This window comes from Mobula birostris, chromosome 18 (assembly GCF_030028105.1).
Source record: "Mobula birostris isolate sMobBir1 chromosome 18, sMobBir1.hap1, whole genome shotgun sequence".
NCBI classification, from domain to species: Eukaryota; Metazoa; Chordata; class Chondrichthyes; order Myliobatiformes; family Myliobatidae; genus Mobula; species Mobula birostris.
The window spans coordinates 46,181,353-46,200,614 of NC_092387.1; the positions used below are offsets into that span (position 1 = coordinate 46,181,353).

A 19,262-nucleotide genomic window follows, 5' to 3' on the forward strand; every position below is an offset into this window, starting at 1 on the left:
AGCTCTATTGCAGGATGCTTGCCGTGTCACTGCCACAAGTGCTTGTCCATCTTATGTCTTTCCTGTACAGCCAGCTGTACTAAACATGGTGCAAAGCAATCCACAAGAGGCAAGCTATTGCATTCCACAATAAGCATATTGATTTTATTACATAGCAGCACAGAAATCCCTATTTCAAATCATTGAGGTGGAAAATTCTGCCAATTAGATCCAAAAACAGATCAACAAAATTAAGGGTAAACTTCCTAATGTGATTTTTTTAATTCGCTTGAATGTACATATAATTATTTCTTCCCACTTTAATTTATGCACTGTCATAAATAAATTCTTACTTTAATCATGCAGTGTTTCTTTTACATTTAGGGAAATGTTGAGACCAGAAGTTGGAAAAGGGACATGGAAGGAGAGTAACAATACAGACAACTCGGATACCACATACTCCTGCAACTCACTGGGATTTTTCAAAATCTAGCAACTTCTTTGATTCTTTTTAAACTTTGTTGCCTACTGGACAGCTTAAAAAGTTTAGATTTTTCTTCCCACTAAAATGCAAATCAATTAAGTCATTGACTAGAACTTGCACAGGGCCTCCACAACCTAGTTTTGATCGGACAGACAAACGAGGAAAAACGATGCTACAGAAGATTAAACAGCAAAAAAATAAAAACCTACCATGCAACCAAGCCATACCAATCAATGTTTTCCATTGCTTCAGATTAGTTTCTTCGTATACTTTACACTCAGAATTCCAACATCCCATCTACAGTTGAAGTCAGAAGTTTACATACACCTTAGCCAAATACACTTAAACTCAAGTTTTTCACTATTCCTGACATTTCATCCTCAAAAACATTCCCTGTCTTAGGTCAGTTAGGATCACTACTTTATTTTAAGAATGTGAAATGTCAGAATAATAGTAGGGAATGATTTATTTCAGCTCTTATTTCTTTCATCCTTTCCCAGTGGGTCAGAAGTTTACATACACTTTGTTAGTATTTGGTAGCATTGCCTTTAAATTGTTTAACTTGGGTCAAACATTTTGGGTAGCCTTCCACAAGATTCTCACAGTAAGTTGAGAACTGGTGTAACTGAGTCAGGTTTGTAGAGCTTGCTTGCACATACTTTTTCAGTTCTGCCCACAAATTTTCTATCGGATTGAGGTCAGGGCTTTCCAATACCTTGACTTTGTTGTCCTTAAGCAATTTTGCCACAACTTTGGAGGTATGTTTGGGGTCATTGTCCACTTGGAAGACCCATTTGCGACCGAGCTTTAACTTCCTGGCTGATGTCTTGAGATGTTGCTTCAATATATCCACATACTTTTCCTTCCTCATGATGCCATCTATTTTGTGAAGTGCACCAGTCTCACCTAAAGCAAAGCACCCCCACAACATGAAGCTGCCACCCCTATGCTTCACGGTTGGGATGGTGTTCTTCAGCTTGCAAGCCTCACCCTTTTTCCTCCAAACATAACGATGGTCATTATGGCCAAACAGTTCAATTTTTGTTTCATCAGACCAGAGGATGTTTCTCCAAAAAGTAAGATCTTTGTCCCCATGTGCACTTGCAAACTGTAGTCTGGCTTTTTTATGGCAGTTTTGGAGCAGTGGCTTCTTCCTTGCTGAGCCACCTTTCAGGTCATGTCCATATAGGACTTGTTTTACTGTGGACATAGGTAGATAATAGATAGATAGATAGATATACTTTATTGATCCCGAGGGAAATAGATACCTGTCTACCTGTTTCCTCCAGCATCTTCACAAGGTCCCTTGCTGTTGTTCTGGGATTGATTTGCACTTTTCGCGCCAAAGAATGCGTCCCCTTCCTGAGCAGTATGACGGCTGCATGGTCCCATGGTGTTTATACTTGCATACTATTATTTGCACGGGTGAACGTGGTACCTTCAGGCGTTTAGAATTGCTCCCAAGGATGAACCAGACTTGACATCATTTTCTGACCTTAATCCGATAGAAAGTTTGCTCTAAGTGGGGTGGCGGGAGAATGGGGTGAGAGCAGACGTGCGTGAAATGGGAGAGATGCGTTTGAGAGCAGAGTTGATGATGGAGGAAGGGACGCCCCTTTATATAGGGTTCCCCTTGCCCTCACCTATTATTCTCAGTAACTTCCGCCACCTCTAACGGGATCCCACCACTAAGCACATCTTTCCCTCCACCCCACCCCACCCCGCTTTCCACAGGGATCGCTCCCTACGCGACTCCCTTGTCCATTCGTGCCCCCCCCATCCCTCCCCACTGATCTCCCTCCTGGCACTTATCCTTGTAAGCGGAACAAGTGCTACACATGCCCTTACACTTCCTCCCTTACCATCATTCAGGGCCCCAGACAGTCCTTCCAGGTGAGGTGACACTGCGTCCGGTGCTCCCGATGTGGCCTTCTATATATTGGCGAAACCCAACGCAGGCTGGGAGACCGTTTCGCTGAACACCTACGCTCTGTCCCCCAGAGAAAGCAGGATCTCCCAGTGGCCACACATTTTAATTTCACATCCCATTCCCATTCTGATATGTCTATCCACGGCCTCCTCTACTGTCAAGATGAAGCCACACTCAGGTTGGAGGAACAACACCTTATATTCCCTCTGGATAGCCTCCAACCTGATGGCATGAACATTGACTTCTCTAACTTCCGTTAATGCCCCACCTCCCCTTCGTACCCCACCCGTTATTTATCTTTTATTATTATATTTTTTTTCTCTCTCTCTCTCCTTTTTCTCCCTCTGTCCCTCTCACTATACTCCTTGTCCATCCTCTGGGCTTCCCCCCTTCCCCTTTCTTTCTCCCTAGGATTCCCGTCCATTCCATGATCCTCTCATATCCCTTTTGCCAATCAACTGTCCAGCTCTTGGCTCCATCCCTCCCCCTCCTATCTTCTCCTATCATTTCGGATCTCCCCCTCCCCCTCTCAAATCTCTTACTTGCTCTTCTTTCAGTTAGTCCTGACGAAGGGTCTCAGCCCAAAACGTCGACTGTACCTCTTCCTATAGATGCTGCCTGGCCTGTTGCATTCACCAGCAATTTTTATGTGTGTTGATTGAAATTCCAGCATCTGCATATTTCCTTATGATGGCACCAACTGAAACAGTTTGGTTTGGGTTACTGAGTAACAAAAGGTATTGTCTCAGGGAGATGCAAATAGAAGAAATTTCATCTTAAGTTATCTTAGGACAAAAGAAAATAAATCTCATCTGCAGGAATATAATATAAAAGGCTCAAAAATCCTAAAGCAAAAAAGCTGCTGGAAACACCGAGGTCGGCCTATATCTGTGGAATCAGAAGGACAGAAGGTTAAAGACCCTTCATCTGACTCTCCTCTTTCCATAGATGCTCCCTGACCAATTCAGCATTTCCAGCCTTTTCTGTATTTTTTTCTTTTTCAGCATCTGCATTTTTTAGCTAACTAATGTCAACTTTTACCTGTATTCCACCAGGCTGTAAAATGAACTGCTGCCTTTCATTCACACCAAGCCCTGCTAGATATGTGCAAAATTCAACAACAGAATTAAGAAAATAACAGATTAGAAAATTTAAGTAATAATACGCAGGATTACTTATGGACTAGTCAAAGGTGTTCAGCAATGCCATTACTTAACTTTGCTTTGCTTCAACTATTTTAGGGAGACAACAATGCGTGCAACCAATATGGTGCACTAAACTGGAAGCAGAAGTAGTAAATTATTGTTAATTTGGACTTTGGCACTGGGTGATTATAACATAACACAAATCTAGAGGAAAGAGAAAATCAAACAAAGAATTTTGAGATGTAGGTTTGGAGATGCATTGAGTAAATAACATGAACAGATAAGAAAAGTACAAAGGTAGTGCAAGAAAAAGTGCTGTGATCTGAAAGAAGTGCATGCAGCAATGAAATGGGAATTGGAAAGAGGAATTATAAGAAATGTGAAAAACGATAGGAAAAAAATTGTGAAACAAGATGCACAGACAATCATGAAGAATTGAAGAATTAGAGCAACTTAGAGGTCTTAATGATTCAAAACCTCTGTAGATCATTTATGAAGGCTTCTTTCTACTATGATACAAAGCCGCTCTATGTGCATGTCAAAAAAAATTATTGGCATTTTTTGTGATATTTTTTCCCAATTCAGTTGGATGATCAACTTGTCATTAAAGATGTTAGTCTTGGTTCACCTGCAGCACATTAGCTATCAAAAAGGTTGCATATCCAAGCCAAACTGAACCGAACTAAGCAACACAGAGTAAATATTAAAAAAAAGACTTCTCCGTCTCAGGTACTCTCAGTATGCTTGCAAGCTTTTTGTGTCCATTTCTTTTTACCTTGCTTACAATTATTCTGACACCATCATTCAAGAAAACAAAAATAAGCTCTCAAAACAACAATCATTATTTTAACATGTTAAAAATCAGATTCAGCAAGAGTAATCCGGACAACATCTATTTTAACCAGGTTTGTTTATCCAGCATAAACATTATAAACTCTATTAAATGTGTGCTCTGCTACAGTAAGCATCTGTTCCACAATGTGCAGCACTGAAGCACAGCTCTGTGCAGGTGGGTCAGGGATTATGAGCAGCACTTTGCACAGAGATACCATGAGGCAACACACAGGAGCAAACTGTGCACGACTGGAACACTGCTTAACATTTACACTGCCTCACTCAGTTCATTACAATTTTTGGTTAAATAATGAACAGACCATGTTTCCACTTCCTGAGGGAATCTGAAAATTATAAATAAACTCTGAAATCCATAAAATGGGAAAAAGAGATAATATTGACAAACCTAAAGAACACTACTTCACAATGGATATTTCTACCACACCTGATCAAATATTTCAGATCAGAGTCTTGGTACAAAAAAAGCATTTCAAACTATGTTGGAATTTATTACAATGTGGCTCACAGGATTAGAAAAATTTATTGAATATATTCTACTAACCTTAAAAGAGACTAACCTTCAAGAGAATATTAACTTGACTAATGTGCTATATAAATGTACATTAAAATCACATTTACTTGCTGAAAAATTTTTCATCAAATGTTGACTATTGAGAACATATGAAATAAGCCACTCAGCCCTTCACCTTCATACCCTTATTCCCTTAGTATCCAAAAACCTACTACTTACTGTCTCAAATATGCATAGCAATTGCTTCCAAAACCCTCTGGGGTAGAGCACAGAAAAAATGGTAAACTTTGTAGATATTTTTTATCTGGGGGCAGAAATATTAAAAACCAGCATCTATAACCAACAGAAACAATCAAACTTCCAGTTCCATAATAAATAATGTTTTATTTTCACTGAGCTATTCAAAACATGAGGAAAAAACAGATATGATTCTCCTCATACCAAAATGCATTTGACAGCAGAAGTCAGACTGGTCAACCTTCACCACACTTCTGCTAAGAAATTCATAACATACTGCAGTACTATGCAAAACCCTAGAAATTATTGTTCAATAAATCTATCTAAATTTTTGTATGGATAGATTTGGCAATTTTTGTTCACAGGTCTCTTTACCCATCTTGCTTTGTATAATCAAAAAAACTTATGAAAATTGTATACAATTCCCCAATGTAAATCATTAACTCAGAATATAATTCTGAAGCATGTGGTATCCTAACAATTGAAGCCTGTCAACTCAAAGAGCTGTTATTCTCATCTTTGTTTTCTCTCTGTTTACCCACAATCTGGTGGACAACAGCCATGATGATCATGAAATGATTTTAGATTAATTACATATAACCTATAAATGCTGTAAATCCAAAAGAACAACACAAGATGCAGGGAATAATAAACTGATTAGGTAGCAGCTGTGAAGAAAGAAACAAAAGTTAACAATTGAGATCAATGAGTTTCCATCAGAATTGGAAGGTTGCAGAGAAATAGGAGGATGAGAACCGAATGACACAATCTTTATTGAATGACAAAGAGATACCAAATGGCACAAGTGATGATTGCTGAGGGAGTATTATAAAGGCTTTTCTCAAGGAAACATAAAAGATAGCAGAATGAGAACAAAGGACAGGGAAAAGATAGAATACCAGAAATATTGTATGTAAAATACTGCAGATGCTGCAAATCTAAAATAAAACAACGATAGGTGGGAATATATAATAGTTCAGGTGTACCTAGGGAATGCTGTACATGGCTGCTGTTTCAGTATAATGATCTTTAAGCACAGCTTGGAGAAGTTGGGGAACATTTTCTAGTGAATAAAGGTTCTAGCTAATGAAAGTTCATTGACCTAATTAATAATAACCCTATTTTCCTTTCCACATGCTGCCTGCTGCTCAACACTTCCAGAATCCACAGTTGCAGGTCAATTTCAAATCACTCACCATCCTGACTTGGAAACATATCACCATTCTTTCACTGTCACTGGGTCAAAAATCATGGAATTCCCTCCCTATCAGCACTGTAAATGTACCTACACTTCAGGGACTTGAAGCAGTTCAAGAAGACAGCTCATCACCACCTTCTCTCAAGGGCAACTATGGATGGGCAATAGATGGTGGTGACACCCACATCCTGCAAATGAATAAGTAAAATAAAAAATTGCTGCAATCAATGTTATTTTGAATGCCGACTGTCATAGCCTGTGCAATTTTAATATGAAATGCTTATTTTCTTTGTGACAGGAATAGGGCAAAGATAGAGAGGGAGTACAACAGATGATCAGAAGTTGCAGAGTACCACCCTTGCTGACTGCACAGAAGTACTCTATGCAGCAATCAGCCATCCTTGTGCTTAGCTCCTCCAGTGTCAGACGTTTTGACCACTGTCACAGTACAATTAGATTTGACCTCTCCTCATTATCTTTAACACCCTTACTAATTAAGAACCTCCACTTTAAATATACCAAATAACTTATCCTCAACAAAAGTAGACTTGTTTATCCCCGGCTGTGTTTATCTTTCAATTAGTTTTAGAAAAAGTAACACGGCTCCATCACCTGTCACAGTACTGTCTGCTCTCCTTTTGGAGAACTTTCCTGTCATTATCTCCTCTCCATCTTTCACAATCCCAACTTTGCCTCTTTTAACTTTCCAAGACATATTGTAATTCTTGAACACATAATCCAGGAATTAAATATACCCAATAGCTTTTCTTGCTTTGGCAATTCAAGTGTTTGCCCAGATGCTTGTTAAATATTGTGAGAGCATTTATTTCCACCATCTCTTCAGATAGTACATACCAGATTTCAACAACCACGTGAGAAAAAAAATCTGCCTCAGATTCCCTCGAAACCTCTAGCTCTTACAAACTTACACCCTGTCTTTAATGCATCACTGTGGTGATAAAGATTCTTATATAAAACTGAGGCCAATAGGTACAGCACATAACTCTATCAAGCTATCCCTCAGCCTCTCTGCTCCAGGAAAACAAGCCAGCCTACCCAATCTCTCCTTTGAACTGAAATTCTCCAATTCAGATAACATCCTGGTGAATCATCTGGGCACCCACTCCACTGCATCACAACTTTCCAGAAATTTGACAAACAGAAATGCAAACAATACTCCAAAGGTAGTTTGAACAATGTTTTATTAAAGTTGTCATCCCATCTTTGATATTCTATGCAATGCTCAAGGAGGACAAACATCCCATGTCATCTTAATCACCATCTCTATCTATACTGACACTTTCAGAGATTAATGGATGTACTCCAAGGTCTCCATTTATCAACACTCCCTCGGTCCCTGTCATTTACGCTCTACTCTTGGTTGCATCATCTCAAACAGGCCAGGATTAAATTCCATCTGCTATCATTTTCCAGCTGATTTATATTATACTGTAGCCTTAAAATCTCTTCACCATCTATAACAGCACCAATGTTCCTATCACCTCTAAGTTTACTAATCAAACCTTTTAGGTTCTCATCAAATTATTCATGGGCATCACAATGTTCCCTCTAATTTGTAATCAGCAGAGTGCACAAAAATCTTGTGTTGTGCTATTCTTTGCCCAGTGACAACAACATGTGCACACCGAATTTTAAATACAGAGGTATTCATTTTAACAGCTAGCAAAACACTGTCTACTCTGAGTTTGATTGTTTTCACTCTCGTTCATCTGCACTCTCACAAAACATACCTAGCAGGGCTGTAGAGGATAATGAAAGATTTTCTCACTGTCCATGTATAATTCCCTTGCTAAATGACATTTTAAAAATATCAAGTTTCCAGATAATCACTCCACTTCTTCCCACTTGCAAATCTTCTAGTAACTTTTGCATTGCGACAATACATGCAGTTTCTGTATTGTACATAAATATTTCTCGTAGCTGCACGTTCCTGACCTCATGAACTTTTGGTGTAGCAGTTTCATTAAGCCATTCCACTTTTGAATAAACAAGCGGTTCTTTTGCACTTCATGCCCTTTGCTTCTTCGGAATTCAATATAGTGAAGCAATAATTTCTCCAATAAAAACAGTATAAATAAGCCAGTTCTAAAATCTACAGACAAATCATCACAAACTCCATGTTGTCAACACCATCTACATCAGAAACTGGAAAAGGAAATGTGACTGTGTACGATCATGAAATATACTTAGCTTGCTAACAAGCTAGAGGGAGACAACCTTTTGCATGCAGTTTAAACTCCTTTGCGCGCTAGTAGCAAAAGATGTGTGTGCGCAGACCTTAGAGGAAACATTGATCAGAGATGTCAAAGGTCTCTATGACCAACCTTTGTGATACAGCTCCGATCACAGTTCGAATTAAAATAGCAACCCTTCACCAACACCCTCTGCCTCCTATTAATAAGTTTGGATCCACTGCCATTCCAGCATGGATCCGTTGGACTCTGAACATTTCGAACAGACTACCATAGATGACCTTGTCAAAGGCCTTACTAAACTCCATTTCGACAACATCTACTACTCTCAACAATATGCTTAGACATCTTGTCATAAAAGTTTATTCAATAAGTGATACAGGATTTTCCATGAACTATACGATGCTGTCCATCTCCAATCGATCCCTGTCCTTCCAAAACATAGATAAACCATGTCCCTTCGACTTTGGTCCAATGGTTTCCCTAACACTAATACCAAACCCACTGACCTGTAGTTTTCTGGCTTTTCTCTATCGTCCTTGTAAAAGTAACAACATTCACTATTCTCTCATCATTTCACATCTCATCTGTGGCTAATCAAGAAACAAATTTTGCCAGAGCCCAAGCAATTTGGTCCCATAATACCTTAGGATACATCTCAAATTTCCCTAGGGCAATTTAACCACCTTTATGCACTACAAGGCGCCAATTTGCTCTTCCTTTTTAATTGCAACATGCTCTATGTTTATCACCGTCTCTCTCTAAACTCTTCATCTACCAGGTCTTTCTCCTCAGGGAATACAAATGAGAAGTATCCATTTAGGACCTTGCTCAGCACAGATCACCCCTCTAAACCGCAGAAAACAGTAGATCCTTTTCTCACTGATGGAAAATGTCTTCGAATTCATAAGGCTATAAGATACAAGAGCCCACTGAGTCTGCTCCACCATTTCATCATGGCTGATCCAATATTCCTCTCAGTATTAATCTCCTGCCTTCTCCCCATATCCTTTCATGCCATGACCAATCAAGAATCCATCAACCTCTATCGTAAATAAACATAAAAACTTGGCCTCCACGGCTGCCTGTGGGAAAGAATTCCACAAATTCACCACCGTCTGGCTAAAGAAATTCCTTATCTCCATTCTAAAAGGACACTCCTCTATTCTGAGGCTGTGTTCTCCAATCTTACATTCTCCCACTATAGGAAACATATTCTCCACATCCACCCTATCAAGGCTTTTCACCATTTGATAGGTTTCAATGAGATCACCCCTCCTTCCTCTGAATTCTAGTGAATACAGGTCCAGAGCCATCAAATGCCCTTCATATGGCAAGCCATTCAATCCTAGACTCATTTTCATAAACCTCTTTTGAACCCTCTCCAGTTTCAGCACTTACTTTCTAAAATAAGGGGCTCAAAACCGCTAACAATACTCCAAGTGAGGCCTCACCAGCAGCCAACCAGAAAACACTCCCTTTATTCCCACTCCTTGTCTCCTGCCAATCAGGCACTCCTATATGCATACCAGAATCTTTCCTATAATACCATGGGCGCATAGCTTGTCAAGCAGCCTCATGTGTGGCACCTTGTCAAAGGCCTTCTGAAAATCCAAGCACACATCAACCAGTTCTCCTTTGTCTATCCTAATTGACATTTCCTCAAAGAATTCCAACAGACTTGTCAAGCAGTATTTTCTCTGGAGGAAGCCATACTGACTATGGCCTCTAAGTACCCCAAGACATCACCTTCAATAGTCGACTCCAATATCTTTCGTCGACTCCAATATCTTTCCAACTACTGAGGTCAGACCAACTGACTAAAAGTTTCCTTTCTTCTGCCTCCCTCCCTTCTTGAAGAGTGGAACGACATTTGAAATTTCCCAGTCTTCCAGAACTATTCCAGAATCTAGTGATTCTTGAAAGATCATTACTAATGCCCCCATGATCTCTTTAGCCACCTCTTTCAGAAATCTGGGGTGTACACCATTTGGTCCAGGTGTCTTATCTACCTTCAGATCTTTCAGTTTCCCAAGAACCTTCTCTCCAGTAATGGCAACTTCACGCACTTCATGACCTCTGACACCAGGAACTTCCACCATACAGCTACCGTCTTCCACAGTGAAGACTGATGCAAAGTACTTGTTCAGTTCATTCACCATTTCATTATTCCACTTACTACCTCTCCAGCATTGTTTTCCATTGGTCTGATATCCATTCTCACCTCTCTTTACACTTTATGTATCGGAGGAAACTTCTGGCATCCTCTTTATTATTATTGGCTAGCTTACTTCCTTATTCCATCTTGACCTGAATGACTGTTAATTGCCTTTTACTTGAAAGGTTCCCAGTCCTCTAACTTCTTAAAAAATTTTACTCTATTATATGGCCTCTCTTTGGCTTTTATGCAGGTTTTCACTTATGTTAGCCACAACTGCGTCATCTTTCTTTTAGAATACTTCTTCCTCTTTGGGATGTTTATATCCTGTGTCTTCCGAATTGCTTCCAGAAATTCCAGCCATTGCTGCTCTGCTGACATCCCTGCCAGTGTTCTTTTCCAGTCAATTCTAGCCAACTCCTTCCTCATGCCTCTGTAATTCCTTTTACTCCACTGTAATACTGATACATCTGACTTTAGCTTCTCCTTCTCAAATTTCAGGGTGAATTTGATCATGGTATGGTCACTTGCCCAGAAGGGTTCTTTCACCTTTAGCTCTCTAATCAATTTTGGTTCATTGCACAACACCCAATGCAGAATAGCTGATTCTCTAGTGGGATCAACCATGAGCTGCTCTGAAAAGCCATCTCGTAGGTGCTCTAGAAATTCTCCCTCCTGTAATCCAGCCTGATTTTCCCCAATCTACCTGCATATTGAAATCCCCATGACTATTGTAATATTGTCCTTTGGCATGCATTTTCTATCTCCTGTTGTAATTTTGCCTGACACCGGCCCCCTAGGCCTGAGTCGACGTAGTAGTAGTGTTATAATTTGTAGGCCATGTCTTTACTACTGTTTGGAGTTCTGTATACAACTTCCATCAGGGTCTTTTTACCCTTGCAGTCCCTTATCTCTATTCACATTGATTCAATACCTTCCGTCCCTATATCACCTCTTTCTGATGATTTGATACCATTTTTTACCAACAGAGCAACACCACCCCTCTGCCTTCCTGCCTGTCCTTTTGCTATAATGTATATCCTTGGAAATTAAGATCCCAGCTATAATCTTCTTTCAGCTATGATTCAGTGGTGCCTACAACATCATACCTGCCAATCTGCAACTGTACCGCAAGTTCATCTACCTTATTCCGTATAGAGTGCATTCAAATAGAACACCTTCAATTCTGTATTCACTCTTTTCTATTTTGTCTGCCTTTTACATTGCAACTCAGCCTATTGACTACAATTTTGCCCTATCAACAGCTTCTCCTCACTACGCATTGCCTCCATTTATAAACCAGCATTATTATCTGTCTTTCCTATGATACTATTTGCATTGAAATATAGGCAGCTAAGGATACTAGTCACACCATGCTCAACCCTGGGATTCCTGACTTTGTCTGAGGTCTTACCATCATCTGCCTCCACAACCTCTCTACTAACAGTTCTGGCACTCTGGTTGCCATCTCCCTAGTTTAAACCTTACCCATGCAACATTAACAAACCTTCCTGCTAGGATATTGGCCCCCTCCAGTTCAAGTGCAAACCGTCCCTTCTGTATAGGACCCAACTTCCGAGGAAGAGAGCCCAATGATCCAAAAAACTTATTCCATCCCTCCTACATCAACTCCTTAGTCACGTATTAAACTATATAATCTTCATAGTTCAGGCCTCACTAGCACATGGCACAGGTAGCAATCCTGAGATCACAAACTGCAGGTCCTGCCCTTTAACTTAGCACCTAATTCCTTGAACTCCCTATGCAAGAGCTCGTCACTCGTCCTACCCATGTCACTGGTCTTCAGAAGACCATGACTTCTGGCTGTTCACCCTTCCACTTAAGAATGCTAAGGACTCGACTGGAGATATCCAGGACCCTGGCTCCCAGGAGGCAACATATCACCTGGGTATCTCATTCTTGCCCACAGCCCCCTGTCCATTCCCCTAACTAATGAATCCCCTATCACCACAGTGTGCCTCTTCTCCCACTTTCCACTCGGAGTCACGGAGGCAGACTCAGTGCAAGAAACATGACCACTGTGGTTTTCCTGTGTTAGGTCATCCCCAGCCCCACCCCCCTCTATATACCTGTTGTTGAGGGGGGTGGTCACAGGGGTACTCTGCACTGGCTCTTTAACCCCTTCCCCTTCCTGTCATCCAGTCTCCTGTGTCCTGCACCTTGGGTGTAACCAGCTCTCTATATGTCCTATCTATCACCCCTTCAGCCTCCTAAATAATCCAGAGTTTATCCAGTTCCAGATTCAAATCCTTAAAGCGAATTGTTAGAAACTGCAGCTGGATGTACTTCTTGCAGTTGTAGTCATCAAGGACACTGGAGGTCTCCCTGCCTTCCCACATCTCACAAGAGAAGCATTCAACCATCCTGCCTGGCATCTCTACCATCCTAGCTGAGCAGATATAAAATAAAGGAAAAAAGAGTAACCTAGAGTTTTTCTTTCCTTTTCTTCATCTTATACTTTTCTACCAATGATATTTCATGAACCCTTTTTGTCACTCCTGATTTCTATTTTAAGTACTCCTCTATACTCTCTGTATATCTCTAGGATGAGTTCTCTGCATGTTTGAGTTTTAACTTCCCATTTCTGATTAATTCAGCTTTTCTCCACAGACGCTGCCTAATATGCTGATAATTTCCACATTTTCAGTGTTAATTCAATTACTCAGAAAGCAACTTTGCTTGCTATTGTGGTCAAAGAATTTATTTCAACTAAAATTTAAATTCTCTAAAAAGAACACAAATGTTCTGAATAGAGAAGTAATAATTTACACAAGGTGCCAAATTATTAAAATGACCTACTTGACAAACATGACAGCATATTATATATCAACTAATTAGTTGGTACCTGTTATATTATTTAACACTTCTTTAAGATGGTTGAAACTATTTAGAAGTGGATCTTGCTCTTCATCCTGCAATAAAAACAGAATACAACAATGTCAATTATAAACACATACTTAGAAATGAAGAACATTTAGTGTTGGTCAGGATTTAATATCAAAATTGAGGGATGGGGAACCAACATTCTTACCTAACACAATGGTTCACACTCTTCACAAATCTTCCCTGGGTAATTATACCATTCACTTTGAACTAGACTTTACTATAATCACCTAAGGACAGCAAGTGCAAAATTGAAACCTATGTACTCTAAAATACATGCCATTATCAGCAAATGTTAAACATACAGTCACAAAGAAATAAAATCTGTGGACAATGGCTCATTTCTGATCACAACGTCTAGAAGTCAATGCCACTAATGTCTGAAAACTGGTCAATTTAACTCCCAAATAAAAAGAATGCCATGTTGGATTCCAAAATGCTTGGGAGCGCAGCCAGAATGAATTAGCTCAGTCAAAATTGACCAATATCTAATAGAAAGCTAAATTTCTATCAAAGTTCAAAGCAAATTTATTATCAAAGTACGTATATGTCACCATATAAACCCTGAGATTCATTTTCTTGTTTGCAAACTCAGTAAATCCAAAAAATACATAAAAGAATCAATGAAAGACCACAACCAACAGGAAGATCAAATAACCAATCTACAGAAGACAACAAAACTGCAGCAATACTTACTTACTTACTTACTTACTTACTTACTTACTTACTTACTTACTTACTTACTTACTTACTTACTTACTTACTTACTTACTTACTTACTTACTTACTTACTTACTTACTTACTTACTTACTTACTTACTTACTTACTTACTTACTTACTTACTTACTTACTTACTTACTTACTTACTTACTTACTTACTTACTTACTTACTTACTTACTTACTTACTTACTTACTTACTTACTTACTTACTTACTTACTTACTTACTTACTTACTTACTTACTTACTTACTTACTTACTTACTTACTTACTTACTTACTTACTTACTTACTTACTTACTTACTTACTTACTTACTTACTTACTTACTTGATAGATAGATAGATAGATAGATAGATAGATAGATAGATAGATAGATAGATAGATAGATAGATAGTTAGTTAGTCAATAAATATCGAGAACTTGAGATGAAGCATCTTTGGAAGTGAGCCCATAGGTTGTGGGCACAGGTCAGTGATGGGGCGAGTGAAGTCATCCCCACTGGTTCAAGAACTTGATGGTTGAGGGGTAACAACTGTACCTGGATCTGCTGGCAAGGCTCCTGTACCTTCTTCCTGATGGCAGCAGTAGAAAGAGAGTATGTCCTGTGTGATGGGAGTCCACTGATGCTGCTTTCCTGCAACAACGCTCTATGTAGATGTACTCAATGGTGTGATGGACTAGGCCATATCCACTAGTTTTTGTAGGACTTTCCATTCAAGGGCATTGGTGTTTCCATACCAGGCCATGATATAGCCAGTCAATATACTCTCCGCCATGCATCAGTAGAAGTTTGTCAAAATTTTAGATGTCATCTTCACAAACTCCTAAGGAAGTAGAGGCACTGTATGCTTTCTTTGTAATTGCATTGACGTGCTGGGCCCAAGAAAGGTCCTCTGAAATGATAACATCAAGTAATTTAAAATTGCTGACCTTCTCCACCTCTGATTCCCCCGATGAGGACTGGCTCAATAATCTCCAGTTTCCTCCTCCTGAAGTCAATAATGAACTCCTTGGTCTTCTTGACATTGAGTGAGAGGTTGTTGTGGCACCGCTTAGCCAGATTTTCAATCTCCCTCCTATATGCTGATTCCTCACCACCTTTGACCAATGACAGTGGTGTCACCAGCAAACTTGTGTATAGCATTAGAGCTGTGCATAGCCACACAGTCATAAGTGTACAGTGAGTAAAGTAGGGGGCTAAGCACACAGCCTTGTGGTACACCTGTACTGAGGGAAATAGTGGTGGAGTTGTTGTTGCCAATCCAAACTGGCTGGGGTCTGCAAGTGAGGAAATCAAGGATCTAATTACACAAAGAGGTATTATGACCAAGATCTTGGAGTTTATTGATTAGGTTTTGAGGGGATGATGGTATGGAATGCTGAGCTGTAATTGATAAAGACCATCCTGATATACATATATTTGCGGTTCAGATGTTCGAGGGTTGAGTGAAGAGCCAGTGAAATGGCATCTGCTTTGGGCCTGTTATGCCAATAGGCAAAATGGAGTGGATCCAAATCACTTCTCAGACAGGAGTTGATATCATAACAATGAATTGTTGTCTATTTTACAACTCATTTTAAACTATCTATTTGAACTCACTCTCACAAAAGGTTCTCCAGATGATTTCAAACAATGTTTTCAAATCTTAAGTTAATATAAAGGGACATAGAGCCAATGAAATTGATGTATTGAACCAATACAGATCAACCATGATCTCACTGAACAACAGAAGAGATTTAAGAGTTTCAGTGGCTTCAGTTCCTACTTATTAGAAACTGTGAGCACCAGTACAAATTTATCATTTAAGCCATAACATCAGCAATGCCACATAAAAAGATATAAAATGCAAAAAGGTATACGTGGTCCCAAGCACCTCTAAAACTTTCATCCTAACTAGCAATATTTGTCAAGAACACTGTGCCAAAAGCCTCACTGCTAACCAGACAAAAGTTACCAAGAGTTTCTTCAGATACATAAAGTGTAAAAGAGAGGCGAGAGTGGATATCGGACCTCTGGAAAACCGCTGGAAAGGTAGTAACAGGGGGCAACAAAATGGCGGACAAACTGAATAAGTATTTTGCATCAGTCTTCACTATGGAAGAAGACATTAGCAGTGCGGTGGAAGTTCCAGATGTCAGGGAGATTGAAGCATATAAAGTTACCATAACTAGACAGAATGTTCTTGGGGAACTGAAAGGACTAAAGGTAGATAAATCACCTGGACCAGACGGTGTACACCCCAGAGTTCTGAAAGAGGTGGCTAAAGCGATCATGGAGACATTAGTAATGATCTTTCATTAATCACCAGATTCTGAAACGGTTCCAGAAGACTGGAAAATTGCAAATGCCGCTCCACTCTTCAAAAAGAGAGTGAGGCAGAAGAAATGAAACTGTAAGCTAGTTAGTCCGACCTCAGTGGTTGGGAAGATGTTGGGAGTCGATTCAGGATGAGGTCTCAGGGTACTTGGAGACTCATGATAAAATAGGCCATAGTCAGCAGGGTTTCCTCAGGGGAAAATCTTGCCTGACAAATCTACTTAAATTCTTTGAAGAAATAACAAGCAGGATAGACAAAGGAGAATCGCTCGCTGTTGTGTACTTCGATTTTCAGAAGACCTTTGACAAAGTGCCACACCTGAGGCTGCTTAACAAGCTATGAGCCCATGGTATGAAGGGAAAAGTTCTAGCATGGATAAAATAGTGGCTGATTGGAAGGAGGCAAAGAGTGGAAATAAATGGAGCATTTTCTGGCCGGCTGCTAGTGAATAGCGGTGTTCCACAAGATCCTGTGTTGGGACTGATTCTTTTTACATTATTTGTCAATGATTTGAAAGATTGAATTAATGGCTTTGCTGCAAAGTTTTCAGACAATATGACGATAAGTGGAGGGGCAGGTAGTTTTGAGGAAGTAGAGGCTACAGAAAGACTTAGACCAATTAGGAGAATGGGCAAAAGAAATGGCAGATAGAAATCAGTACCAGGAAGTGTATGGTCATGTACTTTGGTAGAAGAAATTAAAGGTTGGATTATTTTTGAAATGGAGAGAAAATACAAAAAAACTGAGGTGCAAAGGGACTTGGGAGTCCTTGTGCAGTATTCCCTAAAAGTTATTTTGCAGGTTGAGTGTGTGGTGAGGAAGGCAAATGCAAAGTTAGCATTCGTTTCAAGAGGACTAGAATATAAAAGCAAGGATGTAATACCAAGACTTTATAAAGCTCTGGTAAGGCCTCACTTGGAGTATTGTGAGCAGGTTTGGGCACCTTATCTTAGAAAAGATGTGCTGAAACTGAAGAGGGTTCAGAGGAGATTCACAAAAATTATTCCAGGATTGAATGGCTTGTTAAATGAAGAGCGCTTGATGGCTCTGGGCCTCTATTCACTAGAATTCAGAGGAATGAGGGGTGACCTCATTGAAATCTATCAAATGGTGAAAGGCCTTGATAGAGTGGATGTGGAGAGGATGTTTCCAATGTTGGGAGAGTCTAAGAACAAAGTACACAGCCTAATAGAGAGCCGTCCTTTTAGAACAGAGATGAGAAGGAATTTCTTTAGCTAGAGTGGTGAATCTATGGAATTCTTTGCCACAGTCAGCTGTGGAGGCCAAGTCTTTCTGTATATTTAAGACAAAGGTTGATAGATTCTTGATTGGTCAGGGCATGAAGGGATATGGGGAGATGGCAGGAGACTGGGGCTGAGAGGAAAATTGGATCAGCCATGATGAAATGGCGGAGCCAACTCAATGGACCAGATGGCTAAATTCTGCTCCTGTATCTTATGGTCTTAACATCTGCAGATCCACCAGTATCATCTCCGAAACAAAGCTGTCCTAATTTTCATCAACTAAACAATACATGACGGTAAAGCTTTGTGATTACAGATACTGACACGTATGCCAATAAGAATAAGAACAAGAATAAGCCTAACCCTTAAAACCACTGCTTATAACCAAAAATTCGATAGCAAACTAAGTCACACATGCTAGAGTATCCAGTTATTAAAATTCACAAGCTTATCATGATTTTGAATGATTGTGACATTGAGATTTTTTCTGAACAGCTTCTTATTCTGCAAACATTCTGAAGCATGAAAATTGAAAATAAAACTGACAAAATTTAATAGAAAAAAAATCAAATGCATGTGTATTACAGTAACAACACGCTATGGTTTCTTCTCCTTTGATGAAGTCAATGTTGCAGTTCCACATGTAACCTGGCAGAAGGTTTTTAAGTTGCTCAGGAATCGATGGAAGCTTACATCCCACCATAAATGAATGAAGAAGCCATCAGACTGTGGTACTGGATTGACTTTCAAAGGCCTGCTAACACATGCTGCGATTGAATGCACCTGCACAGGAATCCTGAAATTTGTTCTACAAGGAACTGCCAGCATTTCCCTAGAAAATCTAACCCAATATTTCAACAGTAATTTTTTTTCCCTCAGTTGTATTGAAAATTAACCTCAGAGCACCATCAACATCAAGATTGTGTTTTTAAGATGGAAAAAAATATTGAACGTGTCAATATTCTAATATTAACTGCTCAATTTCAGAGATACGAAATAAGAAAGAATAATTATTCTTAAGTTTGTTGAAACCACTTTCATATCTCAACAACCGCAAGTTCCACATTCCTATCATACTATCAGTCAACGTGTTCTAACAGGCTAGCTCAACACAACTATCAAGAAAATAAAGTCTAACTGTCAAACTGGTCCACAAATAATGCAGACATCGCATGACAGCTTATAGCCACTAACACAACAATGTGACATACAAGCAATTTGACAGAAAACATCTGGCACCCACCTGATGCTTCAGTTAAGTAACAAGCACGCAGCAGATACATCACAGTAAAACTACTATGACATACCTGATACGGCCTTGTTGATTTGCTCTCTCCCAGAAATACAGTCTGCAGCAGCAAAAGA

At 39.6% G+C, this 19,262-nt stretch overlaps 1 protein-coding gene across 6 annotated transcripts in view; it reads right to left on the reverse strand.

Annotated features, from left to right (window-relative positions):
• gbf1 (golgi brefeldin A resistant guanine nucleotide exchange factor 1) overlaps positions 1 to 19,262 on the reverse strand; it is a 295,188-nt gene that overhangs the window by 251,853 nt on the left and 24,073 nt on the right. For all 6 annotated transcript variants that reach the window (XM_072282597.1, XM_072282593.1, XM_072282592.1 and 3 more), the window contains exon 3: positions 13,577 to 13,643. In XM_072282597.1, the coding sequence (XP_072138698.1) occupies positions 13,577 to 13,643 (67 nt within the window). The remainder of the gene's footprint in view (positions 1 to 13,576; positions 13,644 to 19,262) is intronic.